The 23,826-nt window shown below is 44.4% G+C and overlaps 4 protein-coding genes across 6 annotated transcripts in view; all 4 read right to left on the reverse strand.

Annotated features, from left to right (window-relative positions):
• Positions 1 to 1,594, reverse strand: part of LOC136967700 (transcriptional enhancer factor TEF-5-like) — a 30,614-nt gene extending 29,020 nt beyond the window's left edge. For all 3 annotated transcript variants that reach the window (XM_067261716.1, XM_067261795.1, XM_067261636.1), the window contains exons 1-2: positions 1,457 to 1,594; positions 992 to 1,139 (exon numbers count right to left, since the gene is read on the reverse strand). The gene's annotated coding sequence lies outside the window, so the exon portion shown is untranslated. The remainder of the gene's footprint in view (positions 1 to 991; positions 1,140 to 1,456) is intronic.
• Positions 1,595 to 3,743: 2,149 nt separating this feature from the next.
• LOC136967938 (tubby-related protein 1-like) lies at positions 3,744 to 7,543 on the reverse strand. Its single transcript, XM_067261973.1, has 9 exons — positions 7,492 to 7,543; positions 7,112 to 7,318; positions 6,465 to 6,544; positions 6,074 to 6,241; positions 5,847 to 5,959; positions 5,612 to 5,720; positions 5,267 to 5,365; positions 4,030 to 4,201; positions 3,744 to 3,877 (listed from the first exon to the last, which is right to left on the reverse strand). Exons 1-9 carry the CDS (start codon positions 7,541 to 7,543, stop codon positions 3,744 to 3,746), a joined length of 1,134 nt encoding a protein of 377 aa, XP_067118074.1.
• Positions 7,544 to 8,092: 549 nt separating this feature from the next.
• On the reverse strand, positions 8,093 to 10,831 carry LOC136943965 (nucleolar protein 58-like). The gene is made up of 4 exons (XM_067237505.1): positions 10,804 to 10,831; positions 8,629 to 8,766; positions 8,351 to 8,458; positions 8,093 to 8,223 (listed from the first exon to the last, which is right to left on the reverse strand). The coding sequence occupies exons 1-4, from the start codon at positions 10,829 to 10,831 to the stop codon at positions 8,093 to 8,095; spliced, it is 405 nt and encodes a 134-aa protein (XP_067093606.1).
• Positions 10,832 to 12,222: 1,391 nt separating this feature from the next.
• On the reverse strand, positions 12,223 to 23,574 carry LOC136944036 (immunoglobulin-like and fibronectin type III domain-containing protein 1). Its single transcript, XM_067237629.1, has 24 exons — positions 23,541 to 23,574; positions 23,264 to 23,395; positions 21,832 to 21,867; positions 20,766 to 20,888; positions 20,522 to 20,661; positions 20,323 to 20,422; positions 20,147 to 20,173; positions 19,949 to 19,994; positions 19,622 to 19,811; positions 19,231 to 19,344; positions 18,808 to 18,970; positions 18,436 to 18,708; positions 18,035 to 18,177; positions 17,568 to 17,678; positions 17,101 to 17,242; positions 16,459 to 16,752; positions 16,053 to 16,352; positions 15,448 to 15,624; positions 15,211 to 15,339; positions 14,369 to 14,454; positions 13,785 to 13,977; positions 13,220 to 13,545; positions 12,726 to 13,020; positions 12,223 to 12,338 (listed from the first exon to the last, which is right to left on the reverse strand). The coding sequence occupies exons 1-24, from the start codon at positions 23,572 to 23,574 to the stop codon at positions 12,334 to 12,336; spliced, it is 3,579 nt and encodes a 1,192-aa protein (XP_067093730.1). The 3' UTR covers positions 12,223 to 12,333.
• Positions 23,575 to 23,826: the final 252 nt, after the last annotated feature.

Below are 23,826 nucleotides of genomic sequence, written 5' to 3' on the forward strand. Positions count from 1 at the left end.
GTGACATTGTGTTGAATCTAGTCCAACATGGTTATGGCTTGTGACTGATCAAGTTTTATGTGTTAATGCCTGCCTGCCTGCCTGCCTGTCTGTCTGTCTGTGTGCCTGTCTGTCTGTCTGTCTGCCTGGCTGTCTATCTGTTGATGATGTTAGGGGCGGATTTAGAAACTACTGAAAAGTTGTTCACATTTCTAAACCAAAATAAATCAGTGACATATAGAACATGAAATAGCATTTGCATACGTAATACATGTCACTGTCTTTGAATATTAATTAATAATTCCATATTACAAAAAAATAGAATAATCTTGTGTGAACCATTTTGCATGATGCGTCTGGTAAATTACAGACATAGCTACCTACATCTGTATTAGTCCTAGAACTGTGTATTTCTTGTCTTTGATTATCAGCTGCAATTAGTTACATTTATTTGTAATTAATTTATTATCATTTGTCAGTCACTTTGGATAAAAGAGTACATGTTGTGTTATACTTGTTATTTCAAAAGAACGCGATGAGTGTGATTGTGCTTCAACAGGTCCACAGTTCCTACGTGTGAATAGCGCGTGCTAAGCTGCTATAATAAGTTGAAAAGTTGTAAAACAATATGGATCCCCTCCACACACACACACCTCCTTTTGGACATTAACCTAATAATGAGGGTAAATAAGTAGTTATGTGAAGGAAATTCATAATTCTCAATGGTTAAACTGCATGCTTGAGGAAACTGACATTTCACGATATTTATGCTACACTTGTGTCAAACCATTTTGTATTGTTGTTAAAAACTGAATCATTTGTGAAATGCTTTGAAGATAATGTATTAATGTAATATTTTATTAGAAAGTGGAGGAAAGGTCATATTCTGGACAAGATTCTACTCTTCCTAGCACTAATTAATTTGCTCTTAATTAAAACTTTCCATTTTTTGCGCCTTCGTACTTTTTAGCACTAGGGAGTGCATCTTTATTAACACAAGGTTATTACTCACCTGTGGGATTTGTTGCAAAACAACACTTGATATGTCAAGTTATGTATTCCTCCAAATTCGTTTTTCTCTTAATGTCAATCCTTGGGAATATCAGGATTCGCTTCTTCACGGGAACACGTTTAAAGGAAAGCGAACCAGGTCGAAGCAACTGTTCGAAAAAGAGAATAAACATGCTGATGGTCGAGTTGCATCTACAAGAGCAGAGCACAACTAATGTATTATTTTGGTCAATGAGATACTAATGTAATTATTATAATGAAATCTTGTCTCGCAAAGACATCCCGGGCACTGAAAATGGCACACGATATTGTGTGCCATTCCTTAATTCCTTACATCCCTCACGACGTAGCGAGTTCCACGGAAAAATGCAAAAAATGACAATGATCTGAAAACTTCACGGAGAGAGCGGCATCCAAACTTTAACGAAAGCTCTTACACAAAGAAAGCAAATTCATAGTTACTCACCTTTATATGGAAAACACTTCTGTGTTATTCTACACTAAATTACTTTTAAATTTTGATTCTTGATTTTTGGCGCCTTATAGTTTTCAGTAATATTTCTCCTGGTTTGACAGTATAAGTGGAATGTTAAGTATGACTTTGGTATGAAATCAACGCACTACACTGGAAAACCAAGGAAAAAAACCACATTGGAGGAGGAGCCATTGTCTAGAGTCAATCATCATCCTAGTGGGCTGTGACTTTACAGTCTCCACCCCTCATGCAGTGAGAACTGGTCATGTTTAAGAAAACCTTGTCTTTTTTTACAGTGACAACACAGCACGCAGCCTGTTTATATTGATATATATATATATATATACTCAATATTCATGTTAAGTAAGATCACATGAATACCTCTACATAGTTGCCATAGTTTCATCGTATCTTTTGTGTCGTAAACACTTGTAACTTTAGATTACCTTTAACTGTTTTTGATCTCTTATACAATGATGCTCACTTCAATAAGTTATTTTATGTGCTCTGAAAATTAAATGTGTGACTGTGTGTGTCGGTGTGTGTGCGCGCGCGCCAAATCACACGCATCCATTGGCTCGTTACAGAAGGAAATGTCACATATTCACTCATTTGCTCCGTCTGCTGGTGTAATGCGTTACTGCATCAAAGGGTTCAACCGAGAAACCAAAGTGTTCTGAACTGACACCTCGAAGATTAACCGATTAATCATCTTTTGTGGAAAATAATGAATCCAATATAATGAATTATAGAAATACAAATGCATTAAAGTTCTTTCCACTCATTTTGGACTAGTTAAAAATATAAATAAAAAACTCACTTGGAGACTCCTCGCATCTGTCCCGAGAGGGAAGGCTTTGCGCCTGCGAGTCCGGACACCTACGGCAGGTTCAGACAGGTAACACACACCTCTCTCTCTACTCACCCTCTCTCTACTCTTCAAGTAGCGTCTGCTAAATGAATAAAATGTCAACGTAAATGACCCTGTTGAAATGTGTTGGAAACATATAAACACAGTCACACGTAAAGAGGACAAGACGTTCATAAGTAAATGTGTTTTACTTTAATTTGAAAGACAAACACTTCTCACGTACAGTGTGATTCTGGTTGTATGCGTTGTAAAGGCTGTTTATAACAAAACTAAAACTATACATATTATGTAAGCACAGGTCCTCAACTCTAAGATATAACAATAATCCTTCTAATAAAATGCTTTATTATTACTTTGTAAAGGCAACCTTAAGGTAAAAGTGTTGGAGTATAGTAGCAATGGGTGTCAATGATCTCAGTTCAGTTTTCTCTCTTGCCTCAGTCAAACTCCAGATTGCCCAAGAGAGCCATGTTCAGCCAAGGCAGATTTACCTGAGTGACAAAACATCCCAATGAAAGGTTCAAAAGTTAAGAGCTGCAGATTTGCAACTGCAGTCAGTGCAACAGTTAGGACTGAGCTGTGAAACATCCAACAGCTTCAGGGGGGACAGTATGGAATTAAAACTCCTTCAGGTATAAAGTAATAAAACTGATAGTCAGTTGGGATGCATTGTTATATATAAAAACATCACACCTAAATCATAAATGACGTTCATATTGAAACATACATGTTCTACTATTTTCATGCGGCATTACCATTGATTAACCTACAGTATAGACTTATTAAAACTAATAGTGATATTGGACTTTCATTGCAATGAAAGAGGGCACATTTCATACACAACTTAATGATTGTTAATAGCCAATTACGCTCTCATGCATCTCAGCCTGCTCCAGTGCGGGCAGCTGACAAACAATCCTCTGACCCTGACGATGGTTCATGAAGTCTTCGTTGTGTCTTCCTCCTCCCAGAGAAAGTGCCCGCGATGGGAAACAACTCTTACCTCATCATTGAAATTCCCAAGACGAACCTTGTTCAGCATCAACTTCCTGTTTCAGCGTCCACTTCCTGTTTCTACAATCACACCACACACAACAGCCACACTCGCCCGCGGAGAGAGACGGCCTCTCGTGTAGCAGCAGAGGTCATAGGGTCATCGTCAGTCTGGACACACACACACCCCTCCCTGCGCCAGGTGCTTCACATCGCAGGTCTCCACACCCCGCTCCCCTGTCAGCTCCCCTGTCCATCCATCACTTCCACTGTGGCTGCCCTCAGTCCCGCCACCTCACCTCGCCATCTGAGGACTGTGAAGGCTGGTCGGGCCGGACGTTTGGTCGACCAGGAAGTAGCGGGGCCGTGTCAGCGCGGGGGCAGGGGGGGGCACCGGGGACGGAGACTTCCTGTTTACTCACAGGCTATCTTCCCATCGAAGCTGGATAGAGCGATGGCGAAGGCCTGAATAGCACACATGGGGTAGCTGTAGTCCAGTGTGAAGACGTCGTCTGCAACGCGACCAAACTGCATCACGATGTAGTCCACTGAGAGAGGGGGGAGAGGCTTGGAATTATCCTAAAATATCTGTACCTTTAAGAATAAGTGGAATAATGTCACACATTATAGTTATTTTATAAACGTTATAACCCTCTAATCACTGGAAGAACCTGCTCAGTTCCTGGTGCTGTGTGCTCACCATCTTTGCTGTGGACGATCTGGAAGTTCTTGATGGAGGCCTGGGTGACTCTGCCGTTGAAGTTCAGCACGTGGGACGACGTCTCCTCGTTCCAGACTGGAGTCTTGTTCCGCAGCTCGATGAGGTTCTCCAGGTTCCGGTTCTGGTGCCGGTTCAGCAGCCCATCGTTGTCCTGGAGGAGGAGAGCACAGCTCTCTTCATCAATCACACGGTAAACAGCACAGCTCTCTTCATCAATCACACGCTAAACAGCACAGCTCTCTTCATCAATCACACGCTAAACAGCACAGCTCTCTTCATCAATCACACGCTAAACAGCACAGCTCTCTTCATCAATCACACGCTAAACAGCACAGCTCTCTTCATCAATCACACGCTAAACAGCACAGCTCTCTTCATCAATCACACGCTAAACAGCACAGCTCTCTTCATCAATCACACGGTAAACAGCACAGCTCTCTTCATCAATCACACGGTAAACAGCACAGCTCTCTTCATCAATCACACGGTAAACAGCACAGCTCTCTTCATCAATCACACGGTAAACAGCACAGCTCTCTTCATCAATCACACGGTGAACGGTGAGTTAGCTAGCAGCGTCAACTGTCCAAGGTAGCAGGGGCAGCAGTTTTTGCACTGTGCCTGGTAAATGCAACAAAAAAATAAATATTCGACCACTGAAATACTGTTAGAACTGTGCACTCCTGAATCTGTATTTTCGGCTGTACATTAAACACAATTTGAATGTCGCATTGGGTAAAGCATCTTTGAATGGAGAAAAAAAAATGGTTAGCTGGAAGCATGTAGAAGCCAACAAGGTGAAATCCTGTCAACCCATGAATGACTTAACTTCCTACATGTGATAGGGAGAGAGGGCGAGGGCTTGGGAGGTGGTGGAGAGGTGGAGAGGGGGAGGGGTGTGAACAAGGGTGGAGATGGGTAGAGAGGTGGAGAGGGGGAGGGGTGGAGAGGTGGAGGGGTGGAGAGGTGTGAACAAGGGTGGAGATGGGTAGAGAGGTGGAGAGGGGGAGGGGTGGAGAGGTGGAGGGGTGGAGAGGTGGAGAGGTGGAGAGGTGTGAACAAGGGTGGAGATGGGTAGAGAGGTGGAGAGGGGGAGGGGTGGAGAGGTGGAGGGGTGGAGAGGTGGAGAGGTGGAGAGGTGTGAACAAGGCTGGAGATGGGTAGAGAGGTAGAGAGGGGGAGGGGTGGAGAGGTGGAGGGGTGGAGAGGTACTCACGGTTCGGGGTCGGATGGGGACTCTCTCGCTGTCCTTGTTCATCCCTGGTATCACCACCGTCATCCTCCTCGGTCCCTTCATCCCCAGGACGTTGGTCTCCTGCACATATGACACAAATACAACACAAGTATAACACAAAAGCAACGCAAATACAGCCACGCAGGACAAGTACAACAGAAGCCGGATCACAAAAGTCAAGGTACATAAACAGGTCTCAGTCGATCCTTCACCTTCATTTTTAAACGGAGAACGACACATACTGTAGATGTGTTCCCAAATACCTTAGACCACGCCGCTACCCAGATTCCTGAGCGTGTAAATGAACACCACATGAGTCCGTCTTACGTAAATGATGGCGGCGAGTTCCTGGCGAGCGTTGGACATGTCTGGCAGAGCTCGGTCTGGGTTCAGGGCGTTGTCAAACACTGTGAACTTGGTCCCCATGAGGTTAGACCTGCAGGACACATCACCGCTCATGAGGAAGTCTGGTGCCGGACGCTGGCATGCGAGCCATGCTCTGCTGTGCTGCTGTGCAGTTTCTCAAAACAAACAAAACTACAAAACAAACGTCCACGAGTACCTCAACTTTCCAATGAAGTTTTCTCCGCCTCTTGACAGGTCCGTGGGGTCTATGGAGATGACATAGTTGGATGTGGTGCTTTTTTTCCTTTTCCTTCCAGCCAGGAGGAAGACCTGCGGAAGCACAAACATTCACCACATCACTACGTTATCATACAGTTCATAAAAACGTATTATTCCTGAAGATTTGTGAGGAAACATCCCCTAGTCCCCTCTGCGACCGCTCACCTTCTTGTCGTTGTCCAGGTGGAGGTAGTATGTGGGGTACAGGCCCTTGTCCATGCCTCTCTTGTCCCGGGTCACCCTGCATTTGACGGTCACCCCCTGCTGGGCAGGTTGGAGAACAAACTCCTCCAGGTTGTCAAACTCGATATCAGGAGAGGGAGGTCTCTCTTCCTGAGCACAAAGCACAGGGGGTCAGCTGGAGAATGACTAGGGATAGATCATGTTACAATTAGCAGGAATGGTTTCCATTTATAACGGAAATTGTAAAGTAAACTGTAAAGTCAACTTTAATACTTTAAGTACTGTAAAATGAAAAAGTAAAATAATCTGATATCATCTGGTGTGTCGTATACTTGACCAAAGCTGTAGCAAAGTCATATCAAAACAAACAAACCTTTTTGCCTTTCTTCCCTTTACCCTTCTTCTTCTTCTGCGTCACTTCAGAGTCAGAGTCATCGCTCTCCTCTGCTTTGGCTGCGGCACAGGAACCAACATCAGAGACATGAGAGACACAGGAAGCGACATCAGAGACATGAGAGATACAGGAAGCGACATCAGAGACATGAGAGACACAGGAAGCGACATCAGAGACATGAGAGATACAGGAAGCGACATCAGAGACACAGGAAGCGACATCAGAGACATGAGAGACACAGGAAGCGACATCAGAGACATGAGAGACAGAGGAAGTGACATCAGAGACATGAGAGGCACAGGAAGCGACATCAGAGACATGAGAGGCACAGGAAGCGACATCAGAGGCACAGGAAGCGACATCAGAGACATGAGAGACACAGGAAGCGACATCAGAGACATGAGAGGCACAGGAAGCGACATCAGAGACATGAGAGACACAGGAAGCAACATCAGAGACATGAGAGGCACAGGAAGCGACATCAGAGACATGACAGGCACAGGAAGCGACATCAGAGACATGAGAGACACAGAAAGCAACATCAGAGACATGAGAGTTCCTTCGCTGAATCTACAGACGGAGACCCAACCACCCAACCTCCGTTTCTTCCAAACTCCCTACTGCACCTTTCTTCTTGGTCTTCTTGTCCTTGTCTTTGTCTTTGTCTTTGTCCTTGTCTTTGTCCTTGCCCTTGCCCTTGTCCTTGCCCTTGTCCTTGTCCTTGTCCTTGTCTCCTCCGGCCTGGAACATGGAGGCAGGGTTGGAGTTGGTCTTCTTCTTGGTCTTGCTCGGCTTTGTTTCAGGTTCACTGTCATCGCTCTCCGATTTAGCTGCTGTTTACAGAACTACAAGTTACAATCATACGGAAACCATCTGGGGCTGTATATCCTCGAGCTTGTCTGGTGGGGACTACATGTAGTTTCTTTTTTACACAAAAGACAGATAAGAATTGTTTGGTTATAGGGACTGTAGATGTTTGTTAAGCCTCTGCTACGAGAGATACAACCTTTTTTTTTGGTCTTGGAGTCTTTCTTTGAATCTCCATTTATCTGGAACATGGCCGCCGGCTCCTTCTTAGTCTTGGATTTGCTCTTTCCTTCAGAGTCCTTGTCATCTGACAGTGACACAACACAAATATCAACACATATGCTTCTAAAAACTGAACAGCAGATATTGGCCGGTACAAAATCCAGTACATACAGTGCTGGGAGTCTAACGCACAAATGAAAAAAATAAAACAAAGTGAAGCAAAAAAAATGCTTTACGACATAATGAAATGAAAAGACTGAACAAAAATGATCAACACTGCTCATTTATACTGCAGCAAAAAACCTTGGGTGCCTAAGACTTTTGCACGGTACTGTATACATGTTGGACTTTCTGTAGAAAACACAAAGAAATAGGTGGTCGAAAGACTGGTGTAAGTGAACCTTGTTTATGTATGACTGGCTCTCACGTGGCCTGGTTAGGTATAGCTACCATCTTAGCTGTTGGTCTAGCACTTCCACTCAGACACCAGTACACAATGAAATCTAGCCATAATCCTCTTAGCGATCGAAAAGCCAGGTCTTACTCATGTTGTAACCCCTTTTCAGAAAATTGCTTTTCTACACCTGCTCACCTTTAGATTTGGACTTCTTCTCTTTCTCCTTGCTGTCGTTCTCCTTTGAGGCCTTTTTTTTTGTCTTCTTCTGTGGTGTGTCTTCCTCATCATCCTCATCGTCGTCTGTGTCCGAACCTGGTGAAAAACAACAAAATAAATCACGTTTCTGTTTATGACGACTGATTTGTAGTAGTAAAATTAAGTTTGTAAAGTATGATGCTGAAGTCTAAGTGTCTTTATGTCTTGATGCCTCAGTTCTTACTTTTCTTCTTCTTTGGAGCGCTCTTTGTCTTCTTCTTTGGTTCTGGCTTCTCTTTTTCTGCCTCCTCTTTCTCCTTCTCTGGTTTCTTTTTCTTTACCTTCTTGCCATCTATTTTATGATTTAAAAGGATATTGATAAATAAATTACATGTAATATTCGGGGGTAACTTAAGTTAAGGGGGGGGGGGTGTCAGGACCCCACCAATCCTTCCTCAATTCAAACACTAAGTATCATATGTATCAACATTTCAAACAGGCATGGTGTCGGACGGCTCTCACTCTGAACGGCAGGACTCTCGTCTCCTGAAAGGTCCTCATTCTTCTTGCTCTTGGTCTTCTTCGGCTTGGCGTCCGTGCCGTTTGTCTGGGCCGGGACAGACTCCGCCTTCTTCTTCTTTGGTTTCTGCAATTCGTGTCCTACAGAAAGAAGAATCACGGATGAGACTGAGGAAATGTGTGAAATACACGTATGGCCTTGGTTTGGAGATGATTTGGGACAGGGAAGGATTCCACACAGTGACTGAACGAGCCCTGCTGTCACACCGCTCTAAGCAGTTTTCAACAAGTCAAATAATAAACAGTTCATATGAGGAATTCTGTCAAGTTAAATAAATGTATTTCCTATGATAACACTTTTCTGGGATCTAATAGAAATGTTCTCATTGAACTTTAGACAACCACTTTGCATAGTATTGTTCAGTCTTTATACACTAATGCAGGACAAACTGGCACTAAAGGATTGTCCAAACTTACCATCCAGTAGTTGTGGATGCAAGCAGAGGGCAGGAAGAGGAGAAGCAAGACACAATCAGCATTTTGTAACAGCAGGTCCAGCCACTAGGGCAGGAGGCTGAGAAGGAGGTCACCGAGATCCTGGCCCTTTGAACACTGACGGAGAAGCGGCCTAATCCTCTTACATCCACAGCACACATCCACGGCAGCTATTTCTGTCCTTCCCTCAGACAATCTGACACTCGGGTAATGAGAGTAAAACTGGAGGGTTCACACATGAACCCAGACGAGAAACTCTGCATTGTCTGTGACACCTTACTGTAAATTGCTAACCCTCCACCGATAAAACACAGATCGCCTAGCAACAAACATTGGATTAAGTGTGTAAGGGCTGCATGACCTATATCTACTGTGGTCGGATCAGTAAGGGATCCATTACCCAGCATTCTCGCCATTGTTTGAGGTCTCCCTCAAAAGCACGTTATTGTTTGTTTGGAAAGACTCCCACTGTAAGGTTGTAAACATTTTAACTGGAAAGACAAGATGGATATATACAGCTGGGGCATCTATACTCCACACTCAATGTTTTCTTTGCTATACAGCTATATTGCTTTTCGCCAGATAACAATATTTCAACAGATCCTAGCATTGCGTGCTTTGTTGGTGATCACATAAGCATGTGTATCTCCCGACCCCTTCTTCCGCTCTGTGAAGCGCATTGTGTTGCCTCTTTGTATGAAATGCGCCATATAGATAAAGTTTGATTTGAATTGTATAAATAAATGAAGCACAAAGTGATTATTATAAAACAAATACAATGATGTGACGAGAAGGCCCTTAATGAGAAAGCCCTGTGATAATGTGATAATGCACGAGTGGTCATGCTTGCCACCCTGCACTATTCCTAGAGTCTCTGGTGACATGCCAGCATGCTTGTTGAGTAACAGACACAGTTTTTTGACCTCACAACCAAACTCTAACGGTGAACTCAGTACTTACAAAGCAGGGGAACAAGAGTCACTTCATCATTGTAAAAATTGTTCTCTGCGGATAAAGCTTCATATACGCCTCATCATTTTCAGTTGCATCTTATTTCACAGCAGAGAAGCCTGGAGGTATTTTAACTGCGATGATGCTAATGTAGCTAACGCTAATGACCCAATGATTAATGGTTCTTTTATGAACATATCCATAGTTGGCATTTCATTCTCTATGAAAGAAAATATAACTCCATACACTGTTTGAACCTTGCTCCATGAACCAAATCTTACTTTAAATCCACTAGCCTTTTACATGTAACAAATTGTTATACAAAAACAGGCAGCAAGTTTCAAGCATGAATCACTTTTCCCCTGTGGCCATTCTCACCCCACCCCCACCATCACCCAAGACCCATCCCCAACCAAAACACCCCTTTCATCCCCAACCAAAACACCCCTTTCTTCCCTTTCCAAAACACCCCATTTCTCCACAAAGATAGAGAATCGTCACACATTTACCTTCTCCGTAGACATTCTGACCAGCGAGCGAGCCTCAGGCTTGTGTATGAAGGTGAGACACTGGGGCTTGTTCACTGGGGCTTAGAGGAGCTGCTACACCACAGGCCTCCATCAGCAGAAAGTTGTTAATAGGATTGAGGTGTAAAGCCATCTGCTAGGCGGTGACATGTCCCCATGAGGCCCTGCCCTCGCGGGAGGGGACAAGGAGGAGCTCCCGGGGTACCTTGGTGTCTCCTGTACCACACAGGCATCACTTTCCACAGTGGACGCTTCTTTAGATGCAAAACAACCTGTGGAACTTATGACAGCTTACGTAGGCTTACGCTCTCTCTCTCTCTCACACACACACACACACACAACTACAGTACACACACATACGTACAGTACACACACACATACAGTACACACACAAATGTACAGTACACACACACAAGTACACCACACACACACAGTACACACACACTGTTATCCATCTCTGTTTTTGAAGTGTGAAATCATTATCTTGAAGCCTGGTAAAATATAACATTACGTTAAATATAATGACTAAATATAAGATACAAATATATTAAAATGTATAACTTTAAGGTTACCCATCATGTAAAGTGTTCTAACATTCAAAACCTGCAAGCCTCCTCTCCAGTCTGCTGGGAATAACTTCCCTGTTAGTGAGAGGATCATCATCCTGCACCATGACAGTGCAGGCAGAGCCGTTATCAGGTCAGATGTGTGGGAACCGGGCCTAACCTGCCTTCAGCGCTACTTTTCCTCTACAGCTTACAGCTTTAGCCCCACTTGGCTGGCGTCTGTGGAAACGAAGCAGGTCATGGCTAATATTAGCAACAACGAGGCGTCAAAGATGAATGCAGTAGGAGAGACAGCCGCCCAGGGGTGATAAACAGATACACATCTGACAGTCCGTTGAATTAGCGTAGAGTGCTCGCTGCAGCACATACTAGGGCAGGAAGAGGATATCCGATTGAGTCAAACAGCACCATCTGCTGGAGACAATAAGTAAAAACACTCAAGGATTATATATTTAAAACTTTTATTATTTAGTTAGTTCTGTGCTTGCTCATTAAGTTCATGTTTTAAAAGCTAAATTGCACCACATGTCATTGAACGATAAAGCAAATAAATACTAATCTGTACAAAAATAAAATGGAAAATTATTGAATACAACTTTCTTTATTTATAGTGTAGTAGGCTTATACTGTGTACCTCTCAATTCAACAGTAATACATATTTTTTTTCTCATGCTGTGTATCCATCTCGATTGTTGTGTTGTGAATGTGAAGTGTGCTTTCTCATCGAGGAAATGGAACTAGATAGGGCTAGTCGTGGTGTTCAAAGCGCTCCGAAAATACACTAAAACTCAACAGCAATGTCTCTTTCCAGAAGTCATGATCCGGTTAATCACGATAATCCAAAGACCGTGTTGTGAGCAGTTTCATGGAAGAACTACTTTTCTTTACTCGGTAATTACCGAATTACGATCCCAACCATATCATGATCACGCAGAAGCCTGTATACGTAGTCTCGTGTGTACACCCTTGCATCCTTATGTGTTTGTATAAACCTGCATTCAACTGATGGCTGTCCTCATTCACACCTCCATGCTAATAATGCATTTCCATGACAGAAGTTTGTGAGAACAACATATAGTTATATTACGTTTTATTCACACATTATACTTAAACATAGAACCATATTTCATGGACAGGTAAATGTATCCCTTGATCACGTGACCTGGTCTTCACTCTGGAAAAAGGCAATAAAACAGCATCATCAAAGACTCTAGTAAAGTACTCATCAATGATGTAAACCTTTTTCCAAAATATTTTGTCAACCCTTTAGAAACACACAAAAGTTTCAACTTTTTTTGAAAATATTCTTATTGTTGCCTTCTGCCTTGCTACATGGTAGCTTCATAGACTCGCTTAGGCTACGTTTGTTGTGCGTGATAGCCAGGAAATTAAAAAAAGGCACGCGATGACAAATTATATTGATCATGCCATGAAATGCAGATTAAGTAAAATAACAGATATTTGTGTAAAGTAAAGAACTGATAACAGAAAAATCTATTTAAGTAACAAAGTATTTGTACTTCCGATTGTATTTCCCATCTCTGGATTCTAGTAGTTTTACCTTTAACTATAAGTTTAGTGGAGCACTCTGCCCTTCCCAGAGGATTATCAGCAACAACTGTGTACTCTCCGGTGTCCTTGGGTCCGACCCTAAGGATGAGCATGGAGCAAACCCCACAGGTGTTGGAGATGTAGTAGTTGGTGTTGGTGTTGAGGCTGATGTTGTTCCTGTACCATGTGACGTGGGGTGTGGGGTCCCCTCTCACTGCACAGCTCATGTAGCACTCGTAACCCTGTGGAGACGTGCGTCGTTTCAGGGGCACCAGGAATGAGGGGGGGGTCTGGAAGTTAAGGGCCTTTGAGTCTGGGAGACTCAGGAAGAACTTCTCTAAGGGAGACAATGGGGGGAGAGAGAGAGGGAAAGACAAACAGAGAGAGAAAGAGAGAGAAAGCGAGAGAAAGGATATCACCTGTATTTGTTATGTGCTTATCAGTGTTTTATGTAACACCATGGTCCCGGAGAAACATTTGAATGACAATAAAAGCTACTACTGCTATTGCTCTTTCCCCATGCAGTGGCAAACCTCTCCTGTTCTCGGTTCTCCAGGTAGGAGACTCAGTGGGCTCTGAGAGGCTCATGTCGTTCCTGGCAAACACCCTGAAGTGGTACTCCCTTCCAGGCAGGATGTTGATGATGGTGCACTTGTTGTTGAAGAGGTGGTCGGCCACAGTCCTCCAGGTGCGCTTGATGGAGTCTCTCTTGGACACCACGTAGTGCAGTCTGTCGTCTCTCTTCTCGTCTGGGGAGGGAGTCCAGGACACGGTCACGGTTCCAGGGACGTTCTGCTCCAGCTCCACCGGGCCTGGAGGCTTGGGGTCGTCTGGGAGAAGGTCAGAGTCACGGACACATCATGCACTTCCAATCTAACCCCAACTAGAAACAGAAAGTGAAGGGATGTCTTTGCACTGTGCCTGGTAAGATGCACTTCTGATCAGTACTTTCTATGTGCAATACTTTGTACTAGTTTTACTATACTTAGACTACTGTATACACGTTTTCTATCACTTTTGATAAAAGCATCTGATAAATGAATAAAAAAATATAATAATATTAATATACCCGTGACCCTGATCTCAACATTGAAGGTTTCCTGTCCGACCAGATTCTTGACGATGATGGTGTAGATGCCGGTGTCGACGCGTTCAGACGTCGGGATCAGCAGCTGGGATCCTCTGTCTGAGTTGGTGACCGTCACCCGTTTGGAAACGGGAACACCATCCTTCAGCCAGACGATGTCAGGCAAGGGACAGGCCTGCCGACCACATGGAGGACACACACACAACATCAGCTACGTGGGTGACGTCCTACGGCATAGTAGCCACACAAAGCGATGATGTCATACGATACATCTGAAACAAGTCAGCATGCCTCATTTGTGTTTTTCTTCTGGTTTCTCTTCTTGCTCTTTTTTGTTGCTGTCTTTGTCAGCCACCTGGAGTCAGGTGGCTGAGCGGTTAGGGAATTGGGCTAGTAATCAGAAGGTTGCCGGTTCGATTCCCCGGCTGTGCAAACAACGTTGTGTCCTTGGGTAAGGCACTTCACCCTACCTGCCTCGGGGGAATGTCCCTGTACTTACTGTAAGTCGCTCTGGATAAGAGTGTCTGCTAAATGTAAATGTTGCGTTTTGACTTTTGTTACTTTACCTCGAAGTTGATGTTGACACGTACGGTGTTCCCAGCCTTAACCACCATGAAGCTCTTCATCTTGTCGTCTGTGAATCTAGGCCTCACTACGGAGGAGGAGGAATACACAGGTCAGTACACATCGACCTTGAAATGTCCACAATTACATTTACAGTGCAACATTGCTGGTCATTTGGAAACTACAACCTTCAAACCTGAGGTCACTTACTGTACATTCTATAGGGACATTTCTTGCCATTAATGACGAAAAACAACAACCTCAAAAGGCAAAACAGTAATGCATTTTGAATTGAATATAGAAATAAATATCATAGCTCGGATGGATGAGTGATTACCAGGAGGAGGCATTGCAATGATGTAATCATCAAAGCCGTGAGGCTCCCCGTCTCCTCCGTCATTGGTCGCAATCACCCTCACCCAGTACATGGCCATGGCCTTCAGACCAATCACAGTGAAGGAAGTGTGGGTGACATAGTTGGTGTTGCAGCGAATCCATTCAGGGTTCTCTACTGGTCTGATCTCCACAAAGTAGCCCTTGGCCTCATCCTCCACCCCTTTCACCTCCTTTGGTTTAGTCCAAGCCAGAGAAAACGTTGTGTAATTGGAGGATGTTACCTTTAGGTCTAGGATTTTACCGGGGGGTTCTGGAACAACAGGATTATGTTGGTTATCACTGTAGCTGAAACGCTGAGCTGTAGTATGCTGGCTATGAGTTGTGGGTAATTAAAATATGGATTCCTTTAGTTCCGAACAAACAGTTTGATTATCATTATTATATTTGAACAAAGTAAAGCTATTGATGTGACCGTTCCAAACCCAGGTACTTGAGGGCTGTGACCTACTCTTGGGGTCTCTTGCGAACACAGTTTCAGAGGGAGGACTGGGTTCTCCAGGACCGGAGAGGTTTATAGCTGTCACTCGAAACTCATAGGCAGCTCCCTCCTGTACGTCCTTCACAGCATAGTGGGTTTCTGACAGGAACAAAGAGCTCAGATCTACATTACAACTACAATAATAAAATGTAATCCTTGATTATGTTATGGCAAACATTTTCAAACATGTTTCTAAGTGAGCCTTACCTTTAATTGTCTCTCCGATATTGACAGGGCTCCACATATTGCTGCCCTTCTTGCGTTTCTCCAGGTTGTACCCCAGGATTTTTGTCCCTCCAGTGTTGGAGGGAGGAGACCAGGCCAGGTTGATGCAGTCCTTGAAGGCGCTGACCACTTTGGGAGCAGAAGGGGATCCAGGATAACCTACGAGGATTATAACAACTCTTTAACATGATGGCTCATTGGTCGAGCCCAACCATCATGGAAATACAGATTTATTGCATATTATAATGTTAAACTTGTGTATTCATTTAGCAGATGCTTTATTCTAAGGCAACATTTGTGGGGGAATAAAACCTATAACCTTTTGATCTACAGTCAAAGACTCTACCAGTGAGCTGTATCTATCTTCCTTAATTATCAATTTATTATCCATGTGAAGACAGGTTGTATTGCTCTGCTCTTTAGGATATATATTTATATTGCTGTGTTAAAATTTCAATACCGATATACCCATTTTCATCCGATATTATCGGTCAACAGATATCGGTCGGCCTCCACTCAGTCCTGCAGAATATGTGAATCCAGACTTGTTTTTGTGCATGCAGATCAGTAGGAACCTGTCGACTCACAGAGAACTCCAGCCTGGATATCCTCAGTCTCCAGGAAGTCGCTGATGCCCTCCGCATTCTTAGCTCTGATATGGTAGCAGTATCTCCTCCCGGGGTCCACCTCGCCGTCCCTGTAACTGGGGGGGTCCCCCGGGATCGCCCCCAGGGCCGTCCATTTGTTCCTCCCCACCTGCTGACGCTCCAGTAGGTAGTTGGTCACTGGACAGCCCCCGTTATCCTTTGGAGGCTTCCATTTGAACTCCACGGATGTGATGGCGCTTTCCAGAATGTCCACAGGCCCTTGTGGTGGTGTGGGTTTGTCTGTTCGAAGACAGCAGGAACTGAATTGAACTCGCAAAACGTTTAAAAACTCATATCTAACTCATACTTGTAAAGGTATTTTGGCCCTCCATGTTTTAATACATACCCAGGACGATAAGTTTGGAGGTGGCCTCCATCGATCCAAACTCGTTTTTAATTTTGAGTTTGACCACCCCGCTGTCCTTCCTCTGACACTTGGTGAGGCGTAGCCCGGTGTGGGTGGGCGACGAGTCCAGCTTCACGTTGAGGCCATTCATCAGCTCCTCATCATCCTTCAGCCACTGGATCTTCATGGGCTCTCCTCCAGAGAAGGTCAGCTTCCACTCTGCGGTCTCACCCGCTCTGATGATGACCGGCTCCGAGAATTTACTCAGGGCGTCCAGGTCAAAGACGGGTGGGTCTTGGAACAGAGGAAAGTTAACACACTAAGGAATTACTCACTTTTTTGCCATCTACAGTATATATCTAAGTTAAGCTTGTTCATATCCAACAAGATGGTGGTCTAACTAAAGCAAAACAAGGGAGTCAGGTGGCTGAGCGGTTAGGAAATCAGGCTGGTAATCAGAAGGTTGCCAAATTACATTGTGTCCTTGGGCAAGGCACTTCACCCTACTTGCCTCGGGGGGAATGTCCCTGTCCTTACTGTACTTAAGTAATGTAAGTCGCTCTGGATAAGAGCGTCTGCTAAATGACTAAATGTAAATGTAAGTGTATTCCTCTCATGTCATGATTCCTTATCCAGACTTACTCTGGACGGTGAGACTGGCCTCAGATTTCCGTCCGTCGGCCTCGAAGCGATACACGGCTCCATCGTCTAGACTGCACTTCTGGATGACCAGCCTGTGACAGGCTCCGTCCTTGATTATAGTCACGCCGTCCCCAGAAGTGAGCTGGTCGCCAGGGAGATCAGAAACAGATCCAGAAGTGAGAAAAGTATATAAACGCCGTAAACCTCAAGACATCCTCGATGTTTGTGAAAACATTGAGGATGTGATTACATCAAATTATTTTTGTAATCAAATACCTAACATTTTTCATTATAAACTTTTTTTTTATTGAATCAGTTAATTCTGTAAATTATAATTTACTTAAAGAAATTGCTTAGATTTGATTTAATCGGTTTCCACAAAAGTTTGTAGTATTCTGAATTTACTGGGTTTGCAGTGTAAACGAAGAACATCCCAGAGAAGCAGTAAACCTGTGATGAACACTTACAGGCTTCCCATCTTTGTACCAGACGCCCTGACAGTCCTCACTGCTCAGCTTGCAGGACAGCTCTGCTGTGTCTCCCAGCGTGGCAGCTGTGTCGGACAGACCACTGACGAACTGGACACCAGGATCTGGAAACGAGTTAGGAAATGTTGCCCTCCTGCTGCTTTATCTTCAGGTGGGTATAACATGACAACTATGATGTTACATGTATCAGTCTGCTATGTCAGAGAGTTGGAGGAAGTAGCGAATTAGAAATATCTACCTATCGATGTGTCAGGAACTAAAGGCCCAGTTCTGTTCCGCTTCTTGTTCTTTCCATCTCCACCATCCCCTGCTCCATCTCCTCCATCTCCATCTCCTCCATCTCCATCCCCTTCATCTCCTCCACCCTTCCCATCCCCTCCATCTCCTCCACCCTTCCCATCCCCTCCATCTCCTCCACCCTTACCATCCCCTCCATCTCCTCCAACCTTCCCTTCCCCTCCATCTCCTCCACCCTTCCCATCTCTCTCCCCCTTCTCTTTCTGCAGCTTGCTCTCCTGCTTTTGGGAGATCTTGGACAGGTCTGCTCCTCCCCCTCCGCCCGCGGTCTTCCGGCCTGTCCCGTCCCCCGCTGCACCACCAAGAGCCGGCAGGAAGCCCAGAGAGGAAGACAGGAAGCAGAAGCACGTTCCCTTACCTGACGGCTGTCACAGGGTTCATACGATAGAAACTACTGCAGGAATAACAACAGCAAGTCAACATCAAGTGTGCGACACTTTGAGACAGATGAAGCAAAGTGCACGCCCTCTCAGGTGTACACTTTGGCCACAAATGAAAGGTGAGTTATGGTCTGTTGTGACGATGTCAAGATGAGGTGCAGTCTCCCAACCTTGAACTGTGAGGGACGCGCTGCAGGAAGTGATCCCAGCCAGGGCCATGTAAACACCCTTGTCCTCCGGCTTACAGTTCCGCACCTTCAAGGTGTGAACGAGCTGGTCTTCCGAAACCGTGATGTCATACTTGTCCCCCTTCTCGAGGGTGACGCTGTTCCCAAACCAGACGATCTGAGGGCAGGGCTGAGACAGGGTGCACTCGTAGACGGCATCCTCTCCTTCCTTGGCTGTCACGTCTTGGATCTTCCCAGCGAACTCTGCTGCTACGACTGAGAGGGACAGACCCGGCTGTGAGAGACCTGTCGTGTTCCCTGCGATCAACCGCTGTCAAAGAACTTTAAAGAACTGTGCGAAACGAATGGCCTTACTCTTGAAGTCTGTGGAGAACATGTTGGTGTTCTCCACATCCACCTGGTACAGGCCCGCGTCCTCCGGAGACAGGTCTTTGATGCTGAACAAGTACTTCTTCCCAACCTGCTCCAGTTTATGCTTTGATTTGTCATCATTATTATAATCAAGCATGACACCATCCTGTAGAGAAGGAAAGGGAAAGGGACAATTTATCTTGAACTTCAGATCTATTGTATTTTGTGTATGTATTTAGTATGATTTTACAACTGAAATTAGTATTATTAACAAATAGTAAGATGTGTTATTTTACAATAGCAGTATTATTTGACATACCTTAAGTGCCCATTATAATTGATACAGCTCAGTTTGTTTTACATACACTATTTGCACGTCACTTTGGATGAAAGCGTCTGATAGATGAAAGTGTTGGTGGGTCTCACCTTAAACAGGTAGACTTTACTGTTGGGATCCTTCAGTTCCATGTCCAGCTCAAACTCGGCTCTGCCATTAGGTTTGACCTCTATCTGCTTCATGTTGTCCAGCTCTTTGACTAGCTACAACAGAAAGAGAAGCAGGCAGGGGAATGAATCCTCAATGTGTTTGAAGGTACTCAGCTTGTCTTTGACATGTCTATGATGGATCCAGGTGGTGTAGTCAGGTGAGAATTAGAGGATCATGCTGTCAGTTTACTTTTTATACTTCAGTACCCCCTTTTCCTGATTTCTGAATCCAAGTACCCCCTCTACCCTTATATATTGTATAACCCCAGTGACTGGACCCATACAACTACCTCATGCTATGTTGTCGTCATGTTTTACAAAGTCCACTAACCTTAGCTTGCTCCTCCTCTCTCTCTTTCTTCATCATGTTCAGAGTTTTCAGCATCCAGCGGAAGTCCGTAATGCCAAACTCAGCACAGACTTTTTCATAATCCTTCTTGGCTGAACTCAGAAGAACCTCCCAGAACTTTGGGTCGATCTCTCCTTCCTTCTTCGGGGGAAGCGGTTTAGCACGCACAACTCTGGTTTGGACACACAGGACAGTCAGATTACAGACACAAGATCACGTCTTTTCACTGTCTGCATCAACATTTGGTTCGTGAACTAACTCAATTTAGTATGTTTCTTTAAATTTTGTACATTGATGATGGCATCTCACTTTTTCTTGAGCATTTTTCTGAAGTCCTCTGATTCGTTTTGGGCTTCTGGAGGAAAAACAAAGATGCTAGTTCTTAATGTGGCTGACTTACAGAGGTTCTTATTTTGACTGACTCTTACAGAGGTTCAAATGCACATATGGCGAAAGCCAGATAAAGACTCCATGCCATTGAGACAGTTTTCTTATTTGCTCACCAACCTTTTTGCTTGTTTTTCTTGTAACCAACTGAAAAAGAAGAACACATTTTGTTGGATGCGGGTGATTTATGTGGTGGCTGTCAGCTACGGCAACATTTCTGTCAGCGACTCACCCACATCTAGGCACACGTCTGTAAACTAGGACTCTCATAATGTTCGACCCTCTGCTTCTCTCACCTTCAATAATATTCAAAGAGGCAGTGCTAACTGCCTGTCCATATTCATTTGTTGCAAAGCATTTGTAGGTGTCAGCTTGTTCTGCTGTAACATTGGGCATCTGAGACGAGAGAGAAGAGACGTGAAAGAATGGAGGATTTTGACAGTTTGACGAGTTATTATAGTTAGTTTCATTGACAATGCTGCATAAAGTGCTTACCTCAAGAAAGTACTCTTTATTCTTGTCATCGTATCTGCATGTGTACTTTTCTGTGTCGGTGAGCTCTCCTTTGTTTCTTGTCCAGGTGACCGTAGGGGCAGGTTGTCCTTTCACCATGGCCTTGAAGAAGGCTAGTTTACCTGGGAGGAACCACACAGTGGTGGGTGAGAGGGGAATGGACGGACACCCAGTCTCTCTAGAATGTCTCACAAAATGTGTCTGGTGGAAATGCTCTCTGCAGTACCTTCCTGGATGGTCAGAGCGATGGGCTTGCGTGTGAAGTCCGGGGTGGACATCCCAGCTGGAACTTCCTCCACATACTGGGAGATCATCACCCCAGGAACCCTTGACCTTCTCTTGATCAACACTAATTAGGTCAGTCGAAGAAAATCTCTTAGAATCATGAAAACACTTGTTAGGGTTGATAAAGGTGCAAATAAAAACAACTCCAAAACATCATGAGGATGTTTTACATGTATGCATTTAGCAGACACTTTTATCCAAAGCGACTTCCAAGAGAGAGCTTTACAAAAGAGCATAGGTCACGGATCATAACAACGAGATAGCCCCAAACACTGCGAGCAGCCAAAACATGAAGCATACATTGTGAAAAACCAAATAAGTGCCAATGGGAAGAACCATAAGAGCAAGCAGTTAAACAAGTTACAATTAAACAACATGAAACTCAAAAAGTGCAAGAGTGTACCTGTAGAAAAACAATCAACAGTCAAATATTATAGTTTTGTGCATGTCAGTGTGAGACAGTCTCTGTCTCACACCATTTTGCAAAATGTTAAACATCTATAATATACAGAACATCTATATTATACAGAAGGGGGGGACATTTGAAGATGCATTTTAGCCAACCTTCCATAAGAGGGCAGCATATCCTTTCTGCAGAACAAAATGTACTGAATAGATACCCATGAACAATCTTTTAGATTCAACCAAGACAAGTCCCCGTACCTAGTGCATAATACTGGATTCTGACGTGTGTGAGGAAAACATTGTCCTGGGGAGGAACATCAGTAAAAAATATATATTTTGAATGCAAGTTATGTAAATAATAATCATAATAATTATCATCTCTCCAGGTCCCATCCATTATCACCACAGAACTGAGGGGTATGCAGGACCAATTATGAGCACAAACTGTTCAACATTATTGGGACACACTGTGTTGATTAACCCCCTCTCCTGTGGTGATTCTCAACTCTAAATAATTATTGTTAAATGTAGCCACGGTAGATCACTATAATCATGCTTGTGGGGTTCAAAGTGCACCGTCTCCCTACGGTGACCCTCCCTACCTCCTCCAGGGGGCGTTGTGTCGTCTTCTGCTCTCACTGACACACAGGAAGCACACAAATCAAGACACCACAGATACCCACAGAGAACACTCTGCACTTGGTAGCAGATAATGAAGGCTAGCCACATGTTCTAAAACACTGCATTTCATAGTGGGTTACATATGGGAAGGCAAACTGTACATAGAAATTGTGTTAGAGACTGGAACAGCAAAAGCAGACACCACAAATTCCAGAGTCTGATTTGATTCCACGCCTTTGGTGGAAGTGGGAATTTCGACCACAGGGGAAAGAGTTATTACATTCTGTGTGTAATATGAGCACGCACTATGCACTTGTTGGCTATAAATCAATGCTGCCAGATAGAGCCAAGATATGTTTGGTCTGAGGCGTCTGCAGGACAGGTTTAATGGATTGTGTTCACCCTGCAAGGCCCTCAGAGAGTTGGAGCTCAGAGTGACCAGAGCTGGAAGACAAATCAAGAAAAATATCTCCTTCTTGGCGCTTAATTCTGGGTTTTATAGCTTTACATCATTGTGACATATGGCGAGAGATTTCTGCAAGTGATTATTCTGGTCGTTATGATTTTCCAAATGAAAAAAATTATCTTTATTTGACACTTAATGGTTTTCCTGTATAGGTAGAAAAGAGAAAAGGTAAAAAAGAGAAAAGGAAGATAGAAACGGAAGCTTCCAGCATGTCCGTACTGTAGCAGAATCGACGTTTTGTTGCTTGAGTTGGGATGTGGAAATGGTTTTAGTCTTTAATAGTTTTTTTGAAAAGGCAGCTCAAGTCTGTTGAGGAGAAGATTAGCCACAGTTGGTTCACTGTTTGGTCCAGATTGCAGAGCCCGTGTATTCATCCTCATCACATTCACTGAAACGCTAAACATATGTCTTATCATTCAATCCTGAAAAGCTTTTCACTTCTGCTTAAGGACAGACTATTGTCTGTGTTCTCTTTAGTTATAATGTGTGTGTAGTTATATACAAAGGCAATCACAAGCATGTGTTTTCTTTCAGTGTAGTTTGAGTATGTCTTTGAGCATAAAAAAACTAATTGAAATGGGAGGAACACAGTGTTCCAGAGCAGCGTGATCAGTAGTGAGGTTACCTGGATCATGGCTACTGATGGAATAAACTGTGTGGAGGGTTCTGACGTAAGGATGTGTGTGGAGGGTTCTGACAGAAGAACGTGTGTGGAGGGTTCTGACGGAAGAACGTGTGTGGAGGGTTCTGACGGAAGAACGTATGTGGAGGGTTCTGACGGAAGAACGTGTGTGGAGGGTTCTGACGGAAGAATGTGTGTGGAGGGTTCTGACGGAAGAATGTGTGTGGAGGGTTCTGACGGAAGAATGTGTGTGGAGGGTTCTGACGGAAGAATGTGTGTGGAGGGTTCTGACGGAAGAATGTGTGTGGAGGGTTCGGTGACTCACCCTGGGGGCCTGGGGGGGCCTGGCCTGGGGGGGCCTGGCCTGGGGGGGCCTGGCCTGGGGGGGCCTGGCTGGCAGCTGGGTTCTTCATCACACTGACGTCTTTGGTTAATGACCCGATGAAACTGTCTGCGTCTGAAACACCAGCGTTAGTATTAGTATCATCTTAAATGAGTGTGGATTAGTCAATTGTTTGAAGGTCGTTGCTTCGACAACTACAGGTTCGTGTTTTTCTTGCACTCTGAGGCCATATTTGGAGCCAGATCTAGACTTATAGCACATCCCCACACCATCCATAGGCCCAGGTCGTCCATGGTTACTGGGTGGCTCGTTGGTGACTGTGTGATGTCAACATGTTTGGGTCCGGGGGGGTTGCTGGGAGTGGCTGGGGCTTGTGTGACAGGCTGGCGAGGCAGCTAGCGAGGAGATGCTAGGCTGGCACCGTAAAGAGCAACATGAGCCCCTGGTACAGCAGCACGCTGTAACTAGCTCTGGAGCCTGCCGGCTGTGCCAGACTTTAACGGTGTCAGACCGCCACTTGGGTGTGAGAAAGGCTTAGTACTTGA

Source organism: Osmerus mordax, chromosome 1 (assembly GCF_038355195.1).
Source record: "Osmerus mordax isolate fOsmMor3 chromosome 1, fOsmMor3.pri, whole genome shotgun sequence".
In the NCBI taxonomy this organism is placed as follows: Eukaryota; Metazoa; Chordata; class Actinopteri; order Osmeriformes; family Osmeridae; genus Osmerus; species Osmerus mordax.

What these genes read in the sequence shown, in the direction of transcription:
- LOC136944036 (XM_067237629.1), bottom strand. Translation starts at nt 23,574, where the DNA reads ATGGACGACCTGGGCCTATGGATGGTGTGGGGAT. An exon ending in GTAAAGTCTACCTGTTTAAG is followed by an intron (nt 18,971 to 19,230) that starts GTGAGACCCACC and finishes CCTTCTCTACAG; the next exon opens with GATGGTGTCATGCTTGATTA. An exon ending in TATCGGAGAGACAATTAAAG is followed by an intron (nt 15,340 to 15,447) that starts GTAAGGCTCACT and finishes TGTTCCTGTCAG; the next exon opens with AAACCCACTATGCTGTGAAG.
- LOC136967938 (XM_067261973.1), bottom strand. Translation starts at nt 7,543, where the DNA reads ATGTTCCAGATAAATGGAGATTCAAAGAAAGACTCCAAGACCAAAAAA. An exon ending in CAAGAAGACCAAGAAGAAAG is followed by an intron (nt 6,545 to 7,111) that starts GTGCAGTAGGGA and finishes CCTGTGCCGCAG; the next exon opens with CCAAAGCAGAGGAGAGCGAT. An exon ending in AACTTCATTGGAAAGTTGAG is followed by an intron (nt 5,721 to 5,846) that starts GTACTCGTGGAC and finishes TGTGTCCTGCAG; the next exon opens with GTCTAACCTCATGGGGACCA.
- LOC136943965 (XM_067237505.1), bottom strand. Translation starts at nt 10,831, where the DNA reads ATGCCTGTGTGGTACAGGAGACACCAAG. An exon ending in GTGGTACAGGAGACACCAAG is followed by an intron (nt 8,767 to 10,803) that starts GTACCCCGGGAG and finishes TTCTTTCTGTAG; the next exon opens with GACACGAATTGCAGAAACCA. An exon ending in CGAGAGTCCTGCCGTTCAGA is followed by an intron (nt 8,459 to 8,628) that starts GTGAGAGCCGTC and finishes ATCATAAAATAG; the next exon opens with ATGGCAAGAAGGTAAAGAAA.